The 19,887-nt window shown below is 38.6% G+C and overlaps 2 protein-coding genes across 2 annotated transcripts; one reads left to right on the top strand and one right to left on the bottom strand.

Moving 5' to 3' along the window:
* Positions 1-659: 659 nt before the first annotated feature.
* nrbp1 (nuclear receptor binding protein 1) lies at positions 660-9,270 on the top strand. The gene is made up of 18 exons (XM_087806028.1): positions 660-1,081; positions 3,161-3,391; positions 3,462-3,584; positions 4,729-4,830; positions 4,912-5,001; positions 5,070-5,110; positions 5,185-5,279; positions 5,357-5,440; positions 5,511-5,569; positions 5,767-5,865; positions 5,938-6,070; positions 6,127-6,217; positions 6,373-6,423; positions 6,947-7,082; positions 7,172-7,225; positions 7,298-7,361; positions 8,054-8,109; positions 8,252-9,270. Exons 2-18 carry the CDS (start codon positions 3,161-3,163, stop codon positions 8,345-8,347), a joined length of 1,605 nt encoding a protein of 534 aa, XP_087662154.1. The 5' UTR covers positions 660-1,081; the 3' UTR covers positions 8,348-9,270.
* Positions 9,271-9,982: 712 nt separating this feature from the next.
* On the bottom strand, positions 9,983-19,708 carry LOC148067344 (macoilin-1). The gene is made up of 11 exons (XM_087806027.1): positions 19,513-19,708; positions 17,538-17,679; positions 17,348-17,474; positions 17,150-17,273; positions 16,223-16,401; positions 15,710-16,151; positions 15,446-15,604; positions 14,875-15,045; positions 12,983-13,109; positions 11,615-11,789; positions 9,983-11,482 (listed from the first exon to the last, which is right to left on the bottom strand). The coding sequence occupies exons 1-11, from the start codon at positions 19,587-19,589 to the stop codon at positions 11,292-11,294; spliced, it is 1,914 nt and encodes a 637-aa protein (XP_087662153.1). The 5' UTR covers positions 19,590-19,708; the 3' UTR covers positions 9,983-11,291.
* Positions 19,709-19,887: the final 179 nt, after the last annotated feature.

Raw genomic sequence — 19,887 nt, 5'->3', positions numbered from 1 at the left:
AACACCGTGTACTATTTAAAGAGTTTAAATTCAATGAAATATTTGTGTTCAAGTTTAAAATATGTAGCTGATGTATATAAAAAAAAATAAAAACACACCAGAAAAATTAGAAATGTATATAAATAAATCTTTAAAATGCAGTGTCATGGATGTAAGCTTTATATTAAGAACCCGTACATTCTCAATCTATCAATTTTATTCATGTTCCCGTATATTTATGATACATGAAAGTTTGAATAAATCACTTAAAAATATATTATTTCACCCGGAACACAAATGTAATAATACTGTGAAGATTTAACAAAGGCTTGCATAGGAATAACCAATTCGATAAAAGTTACTGTCTGGCTTTGGTAGGTCTTTCTTATCAAGAAAATATAGTGTAATACAGTACAATGTGTCTTTGTAAAAATATAAACATATCAAATAGATGTTTCACTAAATAATTAATTAAAATAAGATTTATTTAATTTATGTTTTTCTAAAAGACTTAAATATGAACAACATTTTTACTAAATAATCAAGATATTTAAGAGACGATTTATTCCAAATTGGTCTTTTTGAAAAGGGGGGATTGTTTTGCTCTGTGGCCAGAGTCTGGCAACCCCTTGAAGGCCTTGACGTTCCTCTCCCTCAGTGTTCATCTGGAACTTGTCGCCATCACGACAGGCTAGCCGCTAACGTAGCTACAACCAGTCAGACTCCTTTTATAACCATACTTGACGCATTTAACCCTCGTTGTTTTCTGATTAAACACTGTCGCTGTGTGTCAGATAATGCGTGGAGAGTTGTCTCTGTAAAGTGCAGCTTTTCGCTTACGTTCGGTTGGCTGCGGCTAGCTGCTAGTTAGCCTGCTAGCGCTAGCACAACCTGGACATTTCTCGACCGTGACTGTGAGCTGAAGCCGCGGCGTAAACATCGACGTGTCCGCTGTGGTTCGACGGACGAGGAGGCAATATAACTGCAACACTCGGGCGGTCCAGTCCCAAACCAAGACACACCAGCACCAGTGCATCTTGTTTGGTGGAGAAAAAATAAGTTAAACTGGAGAATACTTCGAGAATCTCATCATTCTTAACACGTATGTTTTCTTCTTTATTTCCTGTGTGTTTGCTTGAGAAGTACTTTTTTGCGCTAACTTTTGCGAAAGTCTCGGCCATGGTAGGTTTGTTCGAGGATATAACGACACCAAACAATGCTATAAACGTGAATTAATAGTCTGAATTAACGCAATAAATCGGGGGTATTCCTGTGATAAAGAAGGCTTCTGGGCGTGACGAGTTTATATGAAGGTAAATTGGGTGCAAAACATCACAGAGGAATTTCCCCATAAATCTATGAATCCGAAGAAACGAAGAGTTGTGTTCAAGGAGATGAGCACTTTTATTTATTTTTACGTAGTTCACCATTTCTTTCCAGCATATGAAAATACACCTGCAGGTTCTCAAATGTATATTTTTGTGACAAAAACGCTATCTCTGCGTTGCTCTGGCGTTTGCACCTCCTTGTCCGGAGACATTGGTTTGCAAACTGCACTTGAAGGGTCGTGAGACTTGTTTTCGTTGAAAATGTCAGTCTCTTTGACCAACAAGAGTGCTTGTGCTTGAAGCAATGGGCAAAGCAAGACTCTTTGCAGGTCAACATTGAGTATGTTTGGCTTTAACAAACCATTGTACTTCTGTTAGTAGCTGTATATGCAACGTTTGTAGATAAGTATTATTATTATTTGGGGTGTCTTTAAAGGGTTACTAATTGTTAGGAGAATTAGTGAAGTTCTCGATGCCTGGACAGAGTGAAAACAACCAGAGTCAAAATTTGTTACTCGCGAGGGGAGACACTCAGACCGTAGACAAACAATCTCAGTGACAACCAACAATCTTTTTATTTAGTTTCACAGCTACATCAGCCACAACCAGGCTGGAACAGGTTTACAGATACGATGAACGTTGTTTAGAGAGGGCACACGCGCTGGCGGGGGTTGACCATCGGTTGGCAGGAGCAAGACAAGAACCATCTACAGTTTGTGGGTTAAACGTCATGGTATGTGGTTTCATCAGCCATGATGCACAAGTTGTATCAGTAATGATGTACAAGTTTTATCAGTCACGAGGCACCGACTTGTGAGGGACAAACATTCTGATCACTTCAATTCTTATAACACTAATGTGTTGAGCTGTGTGTTTCTTAAATTGATCCAGGACCTCTGTTGTACTCATGTCTGTTTGTACAAAAGTCTCTTTTTTTAGTAAAATATTCACCTTAGGAAATGTGCTTAAGCCCCGCCCACTCAAACTGCTTTTCTTTCTTCTTTTTTTTGGATGAAAAATCTATATTCCAACCACACCCACTCTGCTGTGATTGGTCAAACGACGAGGTTTGTCACCACGCGTCGTCAGTCTCGGACATCTACGCCTCTAAAGCGGGCGTGATTACAGCTGGTTAGAAGAGTGAAGCCTTTATTACGTCATAATGGTCTTCGTCGTTTGCCAAGATTTATGAAGGAGTGAACTTTATAATTTTTATTTTATTTTGTATTTATTTTTTTGTATTATCTCTTTTATAATTTCTTTTTCCTTGCACTTTATTTTTTTTTTCCAACTGCGCTGTTGTGAAAGTGTGTTTCCCCTCTGGGGATGAATAAAGCTTTTCTATTCTATTCTATTCTAATGTACTTAATTCATCGTCATGATGAGAGACTCATGGCACTTTGGAGAGGAAGACTTTATTTAACATTCGAGTCAGGAGACTTTTGCGAAATAAACCTGAAAGCAAACACACTTGGTTATTAGCTAGTGTTACAGCCCTCTGGTTTTTATCATTGTGTGTGTGTATTTCTTCTTCTTTCTTTTGTAAATAAGGCAGCTGTTTGAAGCAGGGACGTGGTCTACAAGTGCTCATGTTAGTTTTGCACCCCTCAGACAAGGTGGAGCAAAAGCGTGCAAGATCATGATTTGTGCATTTGCAAAAATTACATTGAATTTTTTAACAATGGTTATTTTTTATTTACCAGAAATAAATCTTCTATGTAAAATAAAAAAGTGCCAACATTGTACAACACTTTTCTTTGTGACCTCATACTCATAGTTGCACAAACCCAAATTCCTTCCACTGTGACCTCGAGCACTGTTTTGCACCTCATTTTGACCCTGATATTCTGCAGATGTCTGAGGGAGAGAACAAGCAGGCCTCAGATACGGCCCAGGAAGTGAAGCTGGAGTCTGCGGCTGCTGCTCCCGCGGGTGCAGGAGTGTCGTCGGTGTCTCCTCCAGTGTCAATGGTGACCCAGCCTCCCGCCACCGCTGCCACCGAGGATGAGGAAGAGGAGAGTGAGGATGAGTCCGAGATCCTGGAGGAGAGCCCATGTGGACGCTGGCAGAAGCGTAGAGAAGAGGTAAACGCATGTTTATTCGGTTCTCTCTGGAGGCAGACGAGTATAAAGAGAGCTTGTTTTTGTTTTGTAGGTGAATCAGAGAAATGTCCCTGGCATCGATAATGCTTACTTGGCCATGGATACGGAGGAAGGTGTGGAGGTGGTGTGGAATGAGGTCATGTTCTCTGAAAGGAAAAATTTCAAACTGCAGGAGGTGAGTTGGTTTCCATCCGTCATATTAAAAATCATGTGTTTTGTACAGTGACGCCCACTATTCTCCGCTCACATTGAACAAGTGCTTCCATAAATGAGTCATAGTTTGTTTGTAAATTATTCTTAAAGCATTTAAATGTTTCTGGTCACACACTTTGCTATACTTAAACAATTAATCATCATATTTTCCTTTGGACTCCACATCTATGATTGAATACATGTTTATTTAGTGTTTTGTTTTGAACGTGTCCTTCAAATATTCAGTTTCTTTGACTATAAGCTGCTTAAGAAAGTAGTTGGACTTTGGAGCAAAGAACATTTCATGCTCATGTTGTTAGTGAAGTTGTGTGGGCTGAACATTAAGCTCTTGTTTGTCCGTTGCTACTGGTAACAACATGCTTCTCATTATTCCCTTAAGCACCAATTGCCTGCAAATTTTCTCTCAAATCTTAAATCAGTTTAAGAGCCAGAGCATTGCATAATAAATCAAATCAGTGTGTGATTTAGTGTTTTTCAGCTGGTGCTCTTTAACAAAGCGCTGTTATGAAGGGTGAAAGTGCAGCGTTGTATACTGAATGAAATCATCAACATTACGACGCCTAAATAGATTGAGAAATCTTTGCGTTATTAAGATGCATAAAACAAAACAATACAAGTGACAATTTCTTTGTTTTAATAAATGTTTTTTTTTATCCTTTACCAAGTTTAAAAAGGTGTTTGTGTATATATACTGCATATATATATATGTATATATATATATATATATATACATATATATAAAACACTTTTGATTTAAAGTCCTTGGTCGTTGCCAGTTTTAAAAATGTTTTCATTTCTGCCACTAGCATGATAGATAGATGTAGATAGATAGATAGATAGATAGATAGATAGATAGATAGATGTATATAGATAGATGAAGAATCTATGTGAGGAGGATTTACATTTTGCGCTTCTTTCTATAAATAAATGAAGCTTCATCTAAAGTTATATACATTAGTGGGACACAAAGGGAGATTTTGACTTGGCTTGAGACAGAAATAAATATCGTGCGTGTGTGTGTGTGTGTGTGTGTGTGTGTGTGTGTGTGTGTGTTTTTCTCTAACAACATGTTATCCTCACTGAACGTGTCTTCATGGTGTCTCCAGGAAAAAGTGAAGGCGGTGTTTGACAATTTGATCCAACTGGAGCATTTGAACATTGTCAAGTTCCACAAGTACTGGGCCGATGTCAAAGAGAACCGAGCCCGGGTACAACCACATCTTAATTTTATAATTTTACAGTTGTTTTTTTGTTTTTTAACCCCAACTAACGTGCGTTACTGTGTGCAGGTGATTTTCATCACTGAGTACATGTCCTCTGGAAGCCTCAAACAGTTTCTTAAGAAGACCAAGAAAAACCACAAGACCATGAATGAGAAGGTGTGAAACTTACTTGATGATTTCATGTGTACAGAAACGCTAACACTGCGACTTCTGTCTTCTCTCAGGCGTGGAAGCGCTGGTGCACACAGATCCTGTCGGCCCTCAGGTCGGTGGAACAGCTGATCTCCTCTTGGTACATTCATGTGTTTAAGTAACAACTAGAGTCTGTTCTTTTTACAGCTACTTGCACTTGTGTGAACCTCCGATCATTCATGGAAACCTCACCTGTGACACCATCTTCATCCAGCACAACGGCCTGATCAAGATCGGCTCAGGTAAAAGAAAAAAAAAGCCACTGATATAGAAAATTTACATTTTGATTCCTCTGGTAATCAACCTCCTGATAATCCAGTGGCTCCGGACACCATCAACAACCACGTGAAGACATGTCGGGAGGAGCAGAAGAGTCTTCACTTCTTCGCTCCAGAATATGGAGGTGAGCTTCGGTGGACCTTTCTACTCTCGCCGTGATTTTAAATCTTTTTTTTTTATCTCCTGTGCTCCAGCCGTCGCCAACGTCACCACAGCCGTGGATATCTATTCCTTCGGAATGTGCGCCTTAGAGGTCAGTTAGAGGTCGTTTTACGTTCCACCGAAGAAAGTCAGGTTGTAGTTTGAGAAGAACCATTTTGTTCCTACAAAGATGGCAACACTTGCTTAGAAAGTACAAGCAGATTAAAGAAACAATGTGATGAAAAAACACTATTTTTTTCGGGCTGGAAATTATGTTTTTTTTGATGAATTTTTTCCGATGCTCCTCAGATGGCCGTGTTGGAGATCCAGAGCAACGGAGATTCATCTTACGTGTCACAGGAAGCCATCAACAATGCCATTCAGTCCCTGGAGGATCCGTTACAACGGGTAAGCAGGAGATTCCTAGTCCATGGTCGCGCTCGATCTCAATCAGATTTTCCATTCTGGTCCCCGCTCCAGGAGTTCATCCAGAAGTGTCTGGAGGTGGACCCGAGTAAACGACCCACAGCCAAAGAGCTGCTGTTCCACCAGGCCTTGTTCGAAGTGCCGTTACTGAAGCTGCTGGCCGCTCACTGCATCGTCAGCCACCAGCGTGAGTTTAAGATGCATCTGCTGCGCTGGCAGCTCGCTCATGTCTCCTCCGCACAGATATGATTCCTGAAAACGCTTTAGAGGAGATGACCAAGAACATGGATCCAAATCTGGTGATCGTTGAAGCTAAAGAAGGAGTTCTGATGAAGTGAGTTCCTTTATTTCAAACATGATCCACTTGTATTCATTTTTAGGGTCAGGCATGTGTCAGGAATGTGACAAATTCTCCCCTAAAGTGATTAAAACAGTCTTTGTTGTTGTAGCTTTACAGTGATTAATGGTGGATTCTTCTGTTTCCTGCAGGTTGTCGCAGTTTCCTGCCCTGGAGCTGGACAAGTTCCTGGAGGACGTGAGGTGAAGAGTTTCTCAGAGCTTCAACGAGCCATCAAATGATTAAAATTAGAAACATTTCCCATTAAAAGTGAAATGGTTTTCATCAAGACTGCAAAAAATGATGTAAATTATTAACATTTAAATGAAAAAACACGTAATTTATTAACATAATATTTAAAGAAATCAATATTTCTAACTGCATTATTTAGCTTTGTTGAAATACTGCATATAATTATTCATATGCGGTAAAGTAGTAAATAACATTAAAAATGAAGATATCAAATAGAATAAAATACAAAAAATGTAATATAAAATGTGTTAAATAAATTCATATAAAGTAACAAATAGTAACAAAATAGAAAATGTTACATTTGTAATTGCCTCTAAAATCTGATATTTAATGAAATAAATTAAAACTATAGGTTCAAAATAATGTATTATTAAATTACATATAGATGAATATACTTGACTAATAACATGTGAGAATTCCCAGCTCCATAAAGTTGATTCTGATCCGAGTTTAAATCTCTTCTCTTTCCCCCAGAAATGGAATTTATCCTCTGACAGCTTTCGGGATGCCGTGTCCCCAGCAGCCCCAGCAGGAGGCGGTCAAGTCACCGATAGTGCCCCCGTCAGTCAAGACCCCGACTCCTGAGCCAGCGGAAATTGAGACCAGGAAGGTAGGAGGCGTGACGGAGGCACTAAAATTCCCTCTCAGCTGACTAATGACTTGCTCATGAGCCAAATGTTTTCCCCTGCTGTGTGTCAGGTGATCCAGATGCAGTGCAATATCGAGCCCGTGGATGAAGGTTCCAAACATCATGTAAGTCTCACAGCAGGACGTATTGATCGATCATGTGAGTGTATTTCAAATGTTTTATCTTTTTGCTTTAAGTTGACCTTGTTGCTGAAGCTGGAGGACAAACTCAACAGACACTTGAGCTGCGACTTGTTACCGAGTGAGTCGTCTTTTTAATTCATCAGAAAATATTAAGAATTTAAAAAATGTTCAAACTTTGAATTTGTTATTCAAATTGTTTTTAACCAATAATAATTGAATAATTTCTGTATTGAAAATTTAAAAATGTTTTGTATAATTAAATTTGATTAATATTTTTAAATGAAATATATTTTTAACCAGAAGTTTGATATTTCCAAAAATAAAATAAAAAACATTTTTGTGAATTTAAAGTTTTGTTTTTCTTCAAATTAAATGTAAAAACTTTGTGTATAATACTAACACCTTTATTGTCCTAAAGCTTGATCTAGTGGTTCAGGTTTTCACTGTCAGTATTATCTGGCACTATAATCATTTTTATATTGAACTTAAAAGTCTACAAATTACAGAATATTGAAATTAAAAATTTTAATTTTGAAAGATTAATGTAAGAATATCAAACTCTCTGAAAATATTTATATTTTCAAATCCATTATATATAAAAATCTAATTCAACCTTACAATATACAAATTATTGGATTCAATTGTAAAATGATGGAAAAAAAAAGAATTTCAATAAAAATCAAATACAATGTTTCAACATTTGAACTGTTAAATGAAACCAGTTTGTTTGTTTATAAAAGTGCTCTAAAAGGTCGTGACCTCTGCTTGTCATGTGTCATCATCGGAGTCTAAAATGTGATTTGTGTGCAGACGAGAACGTGCAGGAGCTGGCAGTGGAGCTGGTCCAGTTGGGCTTCATCAGCGAGGTCAGTGTGTTCAAGGTCATCTCACTGATTATAAATCTTAACACAACCTTAAACCCATATTTTGTTGTGAAAGGAATGTCATGGTTTTCTAACCTACACCTACACTGGCATCACTCTTGACCTCTTCGTTGTTCATTTCCAGGGCGACCAGCCTCGACTTGCTTCTGTTCTCGACGAGGCCTTCTCAAAGTTCTACAACCGGAACGGTTGTTTTAATCCTGTGACGGTTTCCTTGTAGCAGAGGCTTCTCTCTCCGACCTCCTCCACAAATGGGACTCGCTTATTTTTTGTTGCCTCACCTGGAAAAGTCGCAGGAGAAGACGACTGGTGCGCGATGGCCGCCGTCTTTGTATATTCTGGTGGGGAAAAAAAAAAGCTGCCACTAAGTGGTCCTCGCTTTCTTTTTAAGATGTTTCTTGTCGTCCCACCTTCTACAGCCATCTGCTTCTCTTCTGCGAGAGGATTCATAGTTCCGAGTTTAAAGAAAATACTAGCGTGGTCACGTGGTTTGCTTACAAAGAGCCAGCTAGCGTTGTCTTTCTTTGAGTCGGTGTCAAAACTGTATTTTCTTTAACGGCCATGTCCGTGGAGAAGGAAGTGTCCTGGCACACTCGGGTGTGTGTTTTGTGAAGTTTGGTCGGTGATTTTAAACATTCTCTGGAGGTGAGACGCCCTGATTTCGCCCCTCTTGACTTCGGCGGCAAAAACGGCACGAAGAGCAGCAAATGAAATTCCAACAATATATTTATTCGTGTATCTTTTCTCGAGTGTCGACTGTACATCAACTCCAGCACAACGGTGTGTTTGAATGTACGCCTCTGTTGCATTTATTTCTGTTTCTCCTTCTTTTTTAAAAGTTACTGATCATTAAAAACACTTATTTTTTTTAAGTCATGGTTTAAGATGTTTTCTCTGCATTACATCAAGATCAAACATGTTTAGTGTATTTTTTCATTTCTTCTTTTTATTTTCCGGGCTAGTTTGAACCATGGCTGGAAGGGTTTCAAACAGGACTTGTTTCCTGCCATCGGTTCTACAGTAAAAATGGAAACGCACGAACTTGAAGGACTGCTTGTTACCATCTTGTGCACTGTATGCTGGACACTGCTGTAGATTTAGTCCCTTTTTCACTTCCTGAAATAAAGTTGTGTCAGCACTTGAGATCTGTGAGTCGCGTTCATTTTGTACGTTGAAGTCTCTGTGACTCATTCACGGGATGAAATCATTTTTACAATTAATAGTTTTGTTAAAACCAAGTATTGACTTTGAAATGAAAGACGGTTATACAACACGACTAATAAATGAACTTCCAAGTACATATAATTGCATTAAATATGGTACACATTACATTGAAACATGTTTGTTTATATGGACATTGTGTGTATATACATATAGTTCAATTACTTTTTAATATATATATGATAAAACGTCTAATACATTCAGATTAATTGTGACTGTATAATATGATATTCATTCGTCTCCGCTATTGTGGACTAAATTGTAAAATTGTGATATATTTCAAAGATTAAACGAGGTTGATGTAATATTTGTCGAAACTCCATTTTGGATGTTTACCTTAATGTTATGCTATCGTTAAATTAGCACAACACTTAAGCAACATAGCATTACCCACAATGCTCGGTTGCGATGACGTCACAAAACGGAAGTGTCCTCTGAGACATCTATCGGTGATGATACGAAACTACGAATTGTGACAAAAAGGCCGGTAAGTAAATATATGTCAATTTATTTCCACTAAAACAGACAAAGAACGATGTTAATGTGTTGAATAAATCTTCCTATAATTATTCTTTTTCATTCAGAAGTTAGAATGTGAAGGAAAAACACATTTGGTGATAACAAAAAGACAACATTCAATTGTTTGCTTTAATTTTTACAAAAGTTACATGTGTGTTGTTGAAATGACTTCAGAAAACAGTAGCCCTTGTACACTCCTGTACATGCGTAAAAGTCACGACGTGTGCGCCTGGAAAAACCGGATTTCGACAACTTCATGCGGACAAACACGTCGCTGTACAAAATTACAGCAGTCGGAATCAAAAGTACATCAAGACTAGAAAATATTTCTGATAGAAAAAACAAAGCTAGAAAGCCCATTAATGACGTCCACATGTGCTCCAGTCGCGTGGGGTTTTTAAATTCTGTACATAGTGAGTAAAAAACAAAAACTTAAAAAACAGTACGCACTTCAAATTCAAAACACATTATCACATTACATTAGTTTTTTTTTTTACTTCCTGTCTGAAAGTAAAGTTTAGAGGCACCATCATTAAATCGACAATATTTCATCATTCAAAGTTTTTGAAATAATTCAGGCTGCGAATCCGTTTTTTTGGCCGCAGCGATGTTCAAATGACAAGAGAAAAATACAACCTAATATTTTCCTTCACAGCTATTTTATCTTCAACATTTAGCCATTAAAGCACCAAATAAATATCACTATTCACACTCTATATTCGTATGGAATCGCACTTTTGAAATACAGACAATATTCATCTGTCGAAGCTTATTTCTTTAAAGTTTTTATCCAGATAGACTTTCGTCATTGTTGATTTGTTTCTAATCTATGACTCACCATTAGTGTTTAGATTATTCATCTCAAAGTCACCTTCTTTTACAATATTTGTATTAATAATTGTGTTGTATCATTGGATACATATTTGGAAACAAATGATAATTAAACATAAGCAATACTTTAATATAAGGCTCATTGTAAATGTTTAACCTTTAAATTAACCTAAATGTACAGTTTCTCCATATTATATCCTTTTTAAAAAAAATCGAGTGTAATTTTATTTTAATTATAAAGTATTTTTACGTCAGAAAATTAAAAAAAGCTTAAGCAATTTTCTTAAAAAATGTTTGGAAAAATGTGACATTTGGAAAGATTATTCTGATTATTTTGTGCTTTTTATTTAAACAAAGTTTCAAAAGTTCAATAGTGAAACGTGAACTCTGCTCCTGGACTTTGAATCAATAATACCTGTGCTTGTGTGACATCATGGCGTCTGCAGAAGATCAGACTGCAGAAAAAAAAACTCGTCGGCTCCCGGAAGCAAATCTGACAAAACAATGAGTTTCCTGTAGCACCAAGAGTCGTAAAGGGAGAGAAAACCTCCACTTACTGATGTGTAAACAGACACCGTCTTACTACGGTTCTTCTACTTCTTCAGACACTGGTACATCAGCGCTCGAGAGTTCAGCATGTAGCGGTCAGAGCTCAACAGCTTGGTCAGGTACTGTGGCACCGGGGGCCGAGGGGCCATGTAGGTCATCCCGGGACTGACCGCCATCACCTCCGCGATCTTCTGCTTCATCTCGCCGATCTCTCTGTCCTGCTTCACCAGCTTATCTGCCGACACACGGGAGCACGAGTGAGTGAATGTTTCTACACCATCATACACATGCCATAGTTATAGATGGTCAAGTGGTCATAATGTTACGGGCAGACGCAGGAAGATGCACAAATAAAGGAGAGGAAAACCTTGAGCGAGCTCCAGCTGACGCCGGGCGTCTCCGAGGGCGGAGAAAAGGTCCAGCTTGATGCGGGTCTCGGCGCTCAGGTTGTACTCCAGGTGTTGAGCCTTCTCCTGCATGGCCGACAGAGTGGACAGCAGCATGTCCGTGTCCTTCTCCACGCAGCGGTACTTCCCCAGAGCCTGCATCCACACACACACACATCAGTGCACGTCAACTTGCACAACAAAAACATGAATGTTTGGTCATTCAATTTTCAACTGAGAATGAAACTGCGAGACCGCGACTAAAAAAAAACATTTTAAAATGAATTGAAATGTTCAACCCCTTAAACAAATAGGGCCCTAAAATAGCCATTAAGTGGTCCTCATAAGAAGTAGTTTTGAAATGTAATTAATGAATCTGTAGTAAATTATAACAATCAATTTTATTTGAATATATTCAATATAAATATTTTTTAAATTTTCTATCAGTTTTAGGTATTTGTTTCAATAATGTAAATGTACTACACTATGAATTGCAAAATGTTAATATATTTAAATGTACAAATTAACCTAATTTGCTTAAATAATAACAGTTTTTCCAGTAATTGCATGAAGTAAAAAACTAGAAAGTATATCAATAGTGAATGGTTCATTTTAATATTTTAAATGTTGAACATTTGTATTTAAAAGTTTGTATTTGTTTAACCATTTATTTTAATATTTTAATGATTGATAAGTTTAACTTAATAATCCTTATATTGATGGTTAAATTCGTTTTTTTATTGATTCAAATATTTAAATATTCTCACAATTTGTGATTTTTCTTATGTTGAACAAAGTTTGATATTCAAATTGTAATCATAGAAAAATATCTATTTTAATTCTTAGCCTTATAAATATGAACATGTGGTACTATTATACCAATTTAATTAAATAATATTGAATTTAGAAATTTAGAAAAAAAAAAGGAATTTTGAAAACGTTTTAATTATTGAATTAATTCATCCTTTAAATATACAAATAAACTCAATATTCTGATGGCACTGATACAAACACATACAGTATACCCTGTTGTTTCATTACACAGAAACTAAGAAAAAGACACGATTGTGTTTTTCCAAACCTCAGTTGAAAACTTGATGAAAGACACAAACAACGACGACAATAACGTCCAAACACGACAACAATCTGTGCACCTCTGCCTCATGCGTCATGAAGAATATATACAGGCAATTTAAAATATCACCAAAAGTCACATGACGACAACAACACAAACACGAGCGCCGCGATGACGGCACGCATGCCGACGTCGCACAAACACCACGAGCACACACACCACGACACCATCACTGGACCACATTCCTGAGGAGAGAGAGAGAGAGAGACTATACCTCCAGGTCTCGCTCTAAGTCTAGCGCATGACTTTCTTTCACTTGATACTCCAGCTGCAGTTGTTTGAACTCTGTCTCTAGATCTTTTACTCTCTTCCTTAACATGTGGCTCTCGCAGTGCTCCTGCCTGAGGGCGGAGACCACAGTTCACCGTTAACACAATGAAACTAAATGCTGATCATCGTCTGAGGTAGGAAGTGATGCAAAATCGGGGTTTTTATTTGAATTTTATTCACCATTTTCTTCACATGGAGTGCACAATTCTTCGTCTAGTGCTCGTCTGTGACGTCCATCTTGTTTTGAAGCCTCAACGGGAAGAACTGTTCCGGAAAAATATAAATAAGTCTATTTTTTACGCTGATTTATTTAATGTTTACCGGATTCTTCTTGTTGAGGCTTCAATACAAGATGGACGTTACAGACGCGCAGCACAGATATATTTGGATGTTTTTAAGTGTCTTTTTGACGAAGACAACTGAGCTCCAGTCACTACATTAAAATAATAATTTCGGGTGAACTGTCCTTTTAAGCATGAAAATGAATGAATGAATTTATTTTAAAATAATTGATTAGAAACATACATTTCATAAAACTGAAGAACTGAAATTGTTGCTATAGATCTGGTGATCAACAAGCTAAATAAACACAAGTTAAATAACATTTTTCATTAACGACTATATAATAAAGTTTATCCGTGTGTGTCTGTCTATCTATCAATATCAAGAGCGCACGATGGAAAGAAATACATGTAATTTCATAACAGCGCCATCTTGTGGACTCAGTTGTTAAAATATATTTCGGCACGATGAGTCAGCATGACGTCATATACTCGAGCCAAACTACTGTATAGAAACACCACTGTTATGGAAGTATATCAATGTACTCCGAATATTGAATGTTAAAAAGTAGAATTTTGCATTTAAATGTTTTTTTTTAATATATATATATATTATATATATATCATTTCTAATATATATTTATAGATTGATTTGCTTTGCATAATTTAATTAAAAAATTCGAATATTTTCAAAATAATTTGAATTTGATATAAGTAAGTAAGCAAGAAATTAGTATTTATAGACCGCTTTTAACATAAAATGTCTGAATTCAATAATTTTTAATTTGAAGTAGACTTTTTAAATCCATATACATCTGATTGGATGACAGGATAAATTGCTCTGTATTATTTTTGGTAATATCTGATGGCAATATTATAGCAAACTTTCTATATTGAATTTAAAAGAGTTCGAAATCCAAAAAAATGTAATTTAGAAAATGTATTTATTTTTGAATATTCAGTTGTCATTGACATACTTCCATATATTGTCAAGTAGTCCAAGAAAATCATCTGTTATTTTGAATTGTTAATTTTGCTTAATGGTTATTTTTTTCTGTGGAAGTCTGCGAAAGAAAATATACATAGTCAATAAAAACTGTAATGATGCAATGATGTTAAGACGTTGAAAGAATGTGTGTTTATTTGAACATCAATATTATCTATGGGGATGTGACACCAAACTAACTTACTAGTTAACTCATTACATGAACTGTGGGTAATGTTTTTCCCTCTGACATCACAGCCGTGTGTCCACTCCACAGAAAACAATTTCACCAGCAGGTTGGTAAGTTATATTGAGTAGCAGATCATATGTAGTTAAATAAATGTTCTGTGTACCCACAAAATAAGTAACTGCAGATCCTCATATATTGTACTTAATTTGAATTTGTCTTTGTTGCACAGCTAAAAATAAACTGTATCAATGAGCTTGAATAAATTGAATCAATTTGACTCGTGAAGAAATGGAAAAAAACAGCATAATTATGACGACAGTACAAACCCTGGAGTCATTAACATCAGCTCCTTCACACTCTGTCACACACTCTCCACGCACCTGATGGCTGGACTCCGGGCCATGTTTGCAGCCTCCTCAAGCATCTGGGCTTGAACCTCGGTCAACTGTCTCTCCGCAGAGAGTCTGGCTTCTGTCTCGGCTCTGGTTTTCTTCTCCAGCATTGCACTGGTCTGTTTGTCCCTCTGCTTGCTTTTGTTCAGGCAAAGTATTCTAGGAAAAATGAAAATTGTCAGAATTTATTATAATGTTGAAAAGATCATGAATCCAGATCAATATTATACCCCTGCTGTACATGCGCCCTCACTTTTCGCTGTCCCTGATTTTACACACGGTATTGAACATTTAATAATAAAATATAACATGGAACTCCCATGATGCCTTTCTACACACTGCTGTATTCAATGACGACTGAATGGCCGCTTCAATACTGTGTATAAATTCTATGTCTGTGTTGCTATATCAAAATAAACCGACAGCTGTGATTGGTTGGCTGGGTGGCAAAGCATTATTGGGAGCTGTTCAGGTTCACTGTTACGGAGAGGGTTGTTGATGGAACCTTACGTACGATGTTGAGTTTGTTCACACTGGTGTGTTGTGTGCCGACACTCACTTGCTCTGCAGCAGCATGTTGGACTGTCTCAGCAGCGCCACCTCTGGTCGGAGGCTCCTCTCGCTGTTGGTCAGGTTGCAGATGTGGCTGCGCATCTCCTGCTCAGTCTGCCTGCTCGCCTGCAGCTCGTTCTTCAGCCGCTTCATCTCCTGCTCCAGCCTGGTGTGACACGGGAGCGAGACACGTCACTAAAGGAACATATCTCGTCGTATCTTATCCTGCTTATGGAACCGTCATGTCTGGGAGGACCAGATAAGGACCGACCTGCTGAGCTGCTCCACCTGGTGATTCTGAGCTGCTGCACTTTTGTCCACCGCGTCCCTGTTTGGGCTGATAGTTTTAGGACTGGACCTCTGCTTCTTCTCAGTCCTGCCAGCAGGGGGCGATGGAGTGTTTGATATCCGGGCTTTAGGCGAGGAGTTCTTAGCTGCCCGTGTGGCTTTCTGATCGTCTTGAGGTAGTTTTTCTGAGGTGGTGGAGGATTCAGGAGCGCCTGACCCGTTGGTGTTGACTTCTTTAGATTCGCTGGCGCTGGGTTTGGCCCCCGCGGGCCTTCTGGTCACGTCGGCAGACCTCGGCTCTGGAGTCACCTTCTCCTCGCCGCAGATCTGATGACAGTCTGTGTTGTTGGTCTCGTCGTGAGTCACCACGGCTCCGTTCTGGCACTGATACAGACTGGACTCTGGCTTTGTCTTCCACTTGGAGTCTGAAACAAAACACCATCAGGTTGAACGTTTTTTCTGGAAGTGAACAGTGATGGATTCTGCCCGGACTCACTGTTCACGGCGTCCGTGCTGGTTTTGGGGAACACCTGCAGACCGGGGGGCAGCGAGTGCTGCAGCAGGTGCATGTGGAAGTCGTTCTCGCTCTGCACAGCTTTCTGAATGCGGAGCTTGAAGATGTTGGTGAAGTAGCAGGTGGCATCGAAGCCCAGATACACCACTGGATATCCAATACTTGACATCAAGAGAAAACAAACTCTGTCAGAGAAGCCAGGTCATCATCATCATCATCATCGACATTCAGACACAACAATACTTCTGCGCCTATGTAATGTGTGTACAGTTAAGGTACAGTATAGATCAATTATAAATTAATGTATACATTTATAAACGAATGTTTCCACAAAATAACCTTTAATTATTAAATTATACTTGTTATAAGAAGTAGGGCAGTGTATTGGCAACAGCCTGGTTGCTAACAATACATTTTGATCATGTATTGCAATACTGTAGGAACAAGGATATATTTGTAGTATTGTCGAGTACTTGACTCTGGTGTTGCAGAATTTAAAGCCCACATGACTCTTGACAAAGTTGTAACTGTTTTCATTTGTTTTTAAACCAACATCAGCTTAAACAGCTGCTGGAGTCGAATGTATCCTCTTGTCCACAGTCATTTCCAGGATTTGAAAGTTATAAGTGTTGACATCCATAATCTTTGTTCCTTAGCTTAATCGCTGTCATCTTTAAATGTCACCACATCGACATGAACACGAACCTAATTTGATTTTGAGACAACCTTCCAGTGAGACACTTAAAATGCCTTGACTGGCCGAATTTTGACCCCCAGGCCATGAGTTTTACACATGCAGTCAAACAGTTTCTACCGGCTTTCCTTACATTCGAGACATTTCGGATCAAAGGCTGTTGAATAATGAAATCTTTCAGAGCAGAACCAGAGAACTCGACCAAAGTAACTCACCAGTGTGCAGCAAAAAGATGGGAAAGGTTGGCGTGAGCCGTTTTAATGTCTTTGAGGCGAAGTGACGCCTCTGTGTAAACAAGTAGAATCCAGAGAGACACCGTGGATATACAGATGCCTTTTTCTGAGGAGAAACAGGATGTAAGATTCATCACAGCCGCGGGGTTTCGAGGAGTTCAACTTGGACGAGCATGTTACCTGTGTGCCAGATGTAGTTGAACAACACATAGGTGCTGGCCACGAAGAAGAGCCAGTGCAGGGGCACGAAGATCAGACAAAAGATGTCCAGGGTGAAGGCGGCGCACACGAAAACTGCACAAATAACCTGCCAAACCAAAAAGAATTGTAAATCCCAGTTGGGATCGGAAGGTTTTCAAAGCGTCCTCACCAGCCCGTGGCAGTGGAAGGTGGTGTACACGCTCCCGAAGAACAGCCAGCAGGGCCACAGATACTCCAGCCGGAACTCCAGGATGAAATCCGCCAGCAGCACCAGCATCCACATCACCATGAACTTGAGGAACGTGTACGCACTGCACAGACAAGTGGACGAGACATTCCCAAGTCAGAGTGAATAATATCCTTTCAGATAAAACATGTCAGGAGAATCGACAAGAATACAAATTCTCTGGTAACATGTCACTCCTAAACCAGAGCAGGTCAGTGAAATATCAACCATCATGGTCTGGCCATTTTTTATCGTCGTCTCCCTGAAAATATTGCAAAAAAAAAGCTTGGCCAAGATTTTAGAAAGAAACACAAATAATTAGGGGTCAGTATTGATGAGAATCTGGCGATACGGTACGTATCACGATACAGGGGCAACGATACGATATATTGTGATGAAGTAGGAAGAAGAATAGATTTGTGGTATTGTATAAATCTCGTAACTGCTTTCATTTGTTTTGAAATCAAAATACATCCCAACATCAGCTTTAAAAACTGCTGTAGTCGCCTGTATCCTCTCGTCCTCAGTCATCGTCAATTTCCTTGTTCCTTTAGGTGCGGAGGAACATGTTGACTGCTGCCATCTAGCGGCCGGAAGTTTAATTGCAACACCAAAATATAAATAGGCTTTGAATATTTGCATGGTAAAAAAAAAAAAAAACGGGACTTGAAATAAATCACCAATGGTTTTAAAATCACTGACTACACCAAAGCCTTGAAAGGCTGGATTCTTCCTTGAAAGTGAACTCTAGAAACGTTGTAGATTTAATTAAGATTAAAATCGCTTTTGTTGACGTTAACGGGTTATACATGCATAACAAACGGTTGACCCTACATTTAACTACAATGGTGTGATCGCACAGACAAAGAGGCGTTCACCAGTGTGGTACTGGTTTGATACATTTAAAATAAAAATAATGAAATTAACCTTAATTGGCCTCGTTTATTCATTCAGTCAAAAATGTGTCAAAACATTAGAGATTGTAGGGGTGAACTTTTGAGTTGAGCCCTTACAACAAGGCCATTTAAATCACAACAACCATAGTTATCTTTAAATAAAGACAAATAAATAATTTCACCTTTTATAAAATTGAAACAATTATGCATGTTGTTAAAAGAGCCCGTCCCTTTTTTCCAGCAGCACAATGAGTAATAATGCTAATAGTTGACCATGAGCCAAAAATGAGGCAGTGGTTCAATCCTTTGTTCTGCTCCTCCATAGGCTGCCAGCACATCAGCCCCTCTTTGTTTGGTAACCACGGCAACGACTCATCTGGAGGATAGAGCAGGAGCATTGCAAGGCGGACATCTCGGTGATACCTTCATAAAAACACATCTGATCTCTTCACCGAAAACATCATACACACTGGCAGAGAAAGGAAGTTGTTAAATTAAAATTAAAATTGACCCCCAAAGAATTGACCTTAAAATAGTATTTAAATAAAAAAAAAAAAAGTAAAGGTGATGTAAAAAGGATAGAATTATAAATGTTTCAAGTAATTTAAATTGTATCCTATAGTTTGAGAGTCTATTTATATAAATTAAACAGAATAATGTTTGGTGTGTGCTGACCATGTGTAACAATGCATCGTTAAAACAAGTGGTTTACTTGCAAACCAAACAAACTGTCTAAGCCTATTTTTTTTTTACATTTTTAAATCAATAAATACAGTTTCAATGAGTTTAACACACAAGAAAGATGAGTCACAACGAGGCGAATATAAAAATACATTAGTTTAATAAAATAAACGGTCGCAGGCCGATGTTTACTCGCTAACGTTCCTCGCCGTGAACATTACAGACGCGGTTCCTGGACCTGGTTCGGGTCTGTTCGTTTGGACCCCGAGCTCTGGAGGTACAGGTGTGGAGGACACGGATGTACACAAAGAGCAGCACCACAACAAGAGCTGCTAGCTCACCTCTCAGACAGCTTCTCCGAGATCTTCAGCTTCTTCATCTTCCGAAACCTGCTCGCGTCCACGTAGCGTTTCTTCATCGTATGGCTTCTTCTCCTCCCGCCCGGCGCTGTCGCTTCCCGCCGCAGAGACGCGCTCGTTCAGGAGGAATAATGGCAGGAACCAGCCGAGGAAGAAGATGGTCACTTTCCCAACCTGAGACGATGATGTCTTCCTTCTGCTGGTGACGCCATTGCGCATGCCCAGTGGAGCCAGCCCCCTACAAGTGTCTGAGCGTCGTCACAGGATTTTAGGTTTGAATTTTTGATGCTTTTGCATGAATATTTGACCTCTTTATAATAGTATTTTACCTTTATTGTATGCATGTTGTTTTTAAAT

Source organism: Callionymus lyra, chromosome 13 (assembly GCF_982586985.1).
Source record: "Callionymus lyra chromosome 13, fCalLyr1.hap1.1, whole genome shotgun sequence".
In the NCBI taxonomy this organism is placed as follows: Eukaryota; Metazoa; Chordata; class Actinopteri; order Syngnathiformes; family Callionymidae; genus Callionymus; species Callionymus lyra.
The sequence above is the reverse complement of the archived record's forward strand: the minus strand, read 5'-3'. Positions and strand labels throughout refer to the sequence as shown.

Bases quoted from the DNA above. Each gene is read 5' to 3' on its own strand.
- nrbp1 (XM_087806028.1), top strand. From the start codon at position 3,161: ATGTCTGAGGGAGAGAACAAGCAGGCCTCAGATACGGCCCAGGAAGTG. The intron at 5,002-5,069 runs GTGTGAAACTTA...GTCTTCTCTCAG, and splicing joins ACAAGACCATGAATGAGAAG to GCGTGGAAGCGCTGGTGCAC. The intron at 5,441-5,510 runs GTGAGCTTCGGT...CCTGTGCTCCAG, and splicing joins CTTCGCTCCAGAATATGGAG to CCGTCGCCAACGTCACCACA.
- LOC148067344 (XM_087806027.1), bottom strand. From the start codon at position 19,589: ATGAAGAAACGCTACGTGGACGCGAGCAGGTTTCGGAAGATGAAGAAG. The intron at 17,680-19,512 runs GTGAGCTAGCAG...TTGTCTGTGCAG, and splicing joins TCGGAGAAGCTGTCTGAGAG to TGCGTACACGTTCCTCAAGT. The intron at 11,483-11,614 runs GTTTTCCTCTCC...GTGTGTCGGCAG, and splicing joins TCAGCTGGAGCTCGCTCAAG to ATAAGCTGGTGAAGCAGGAC.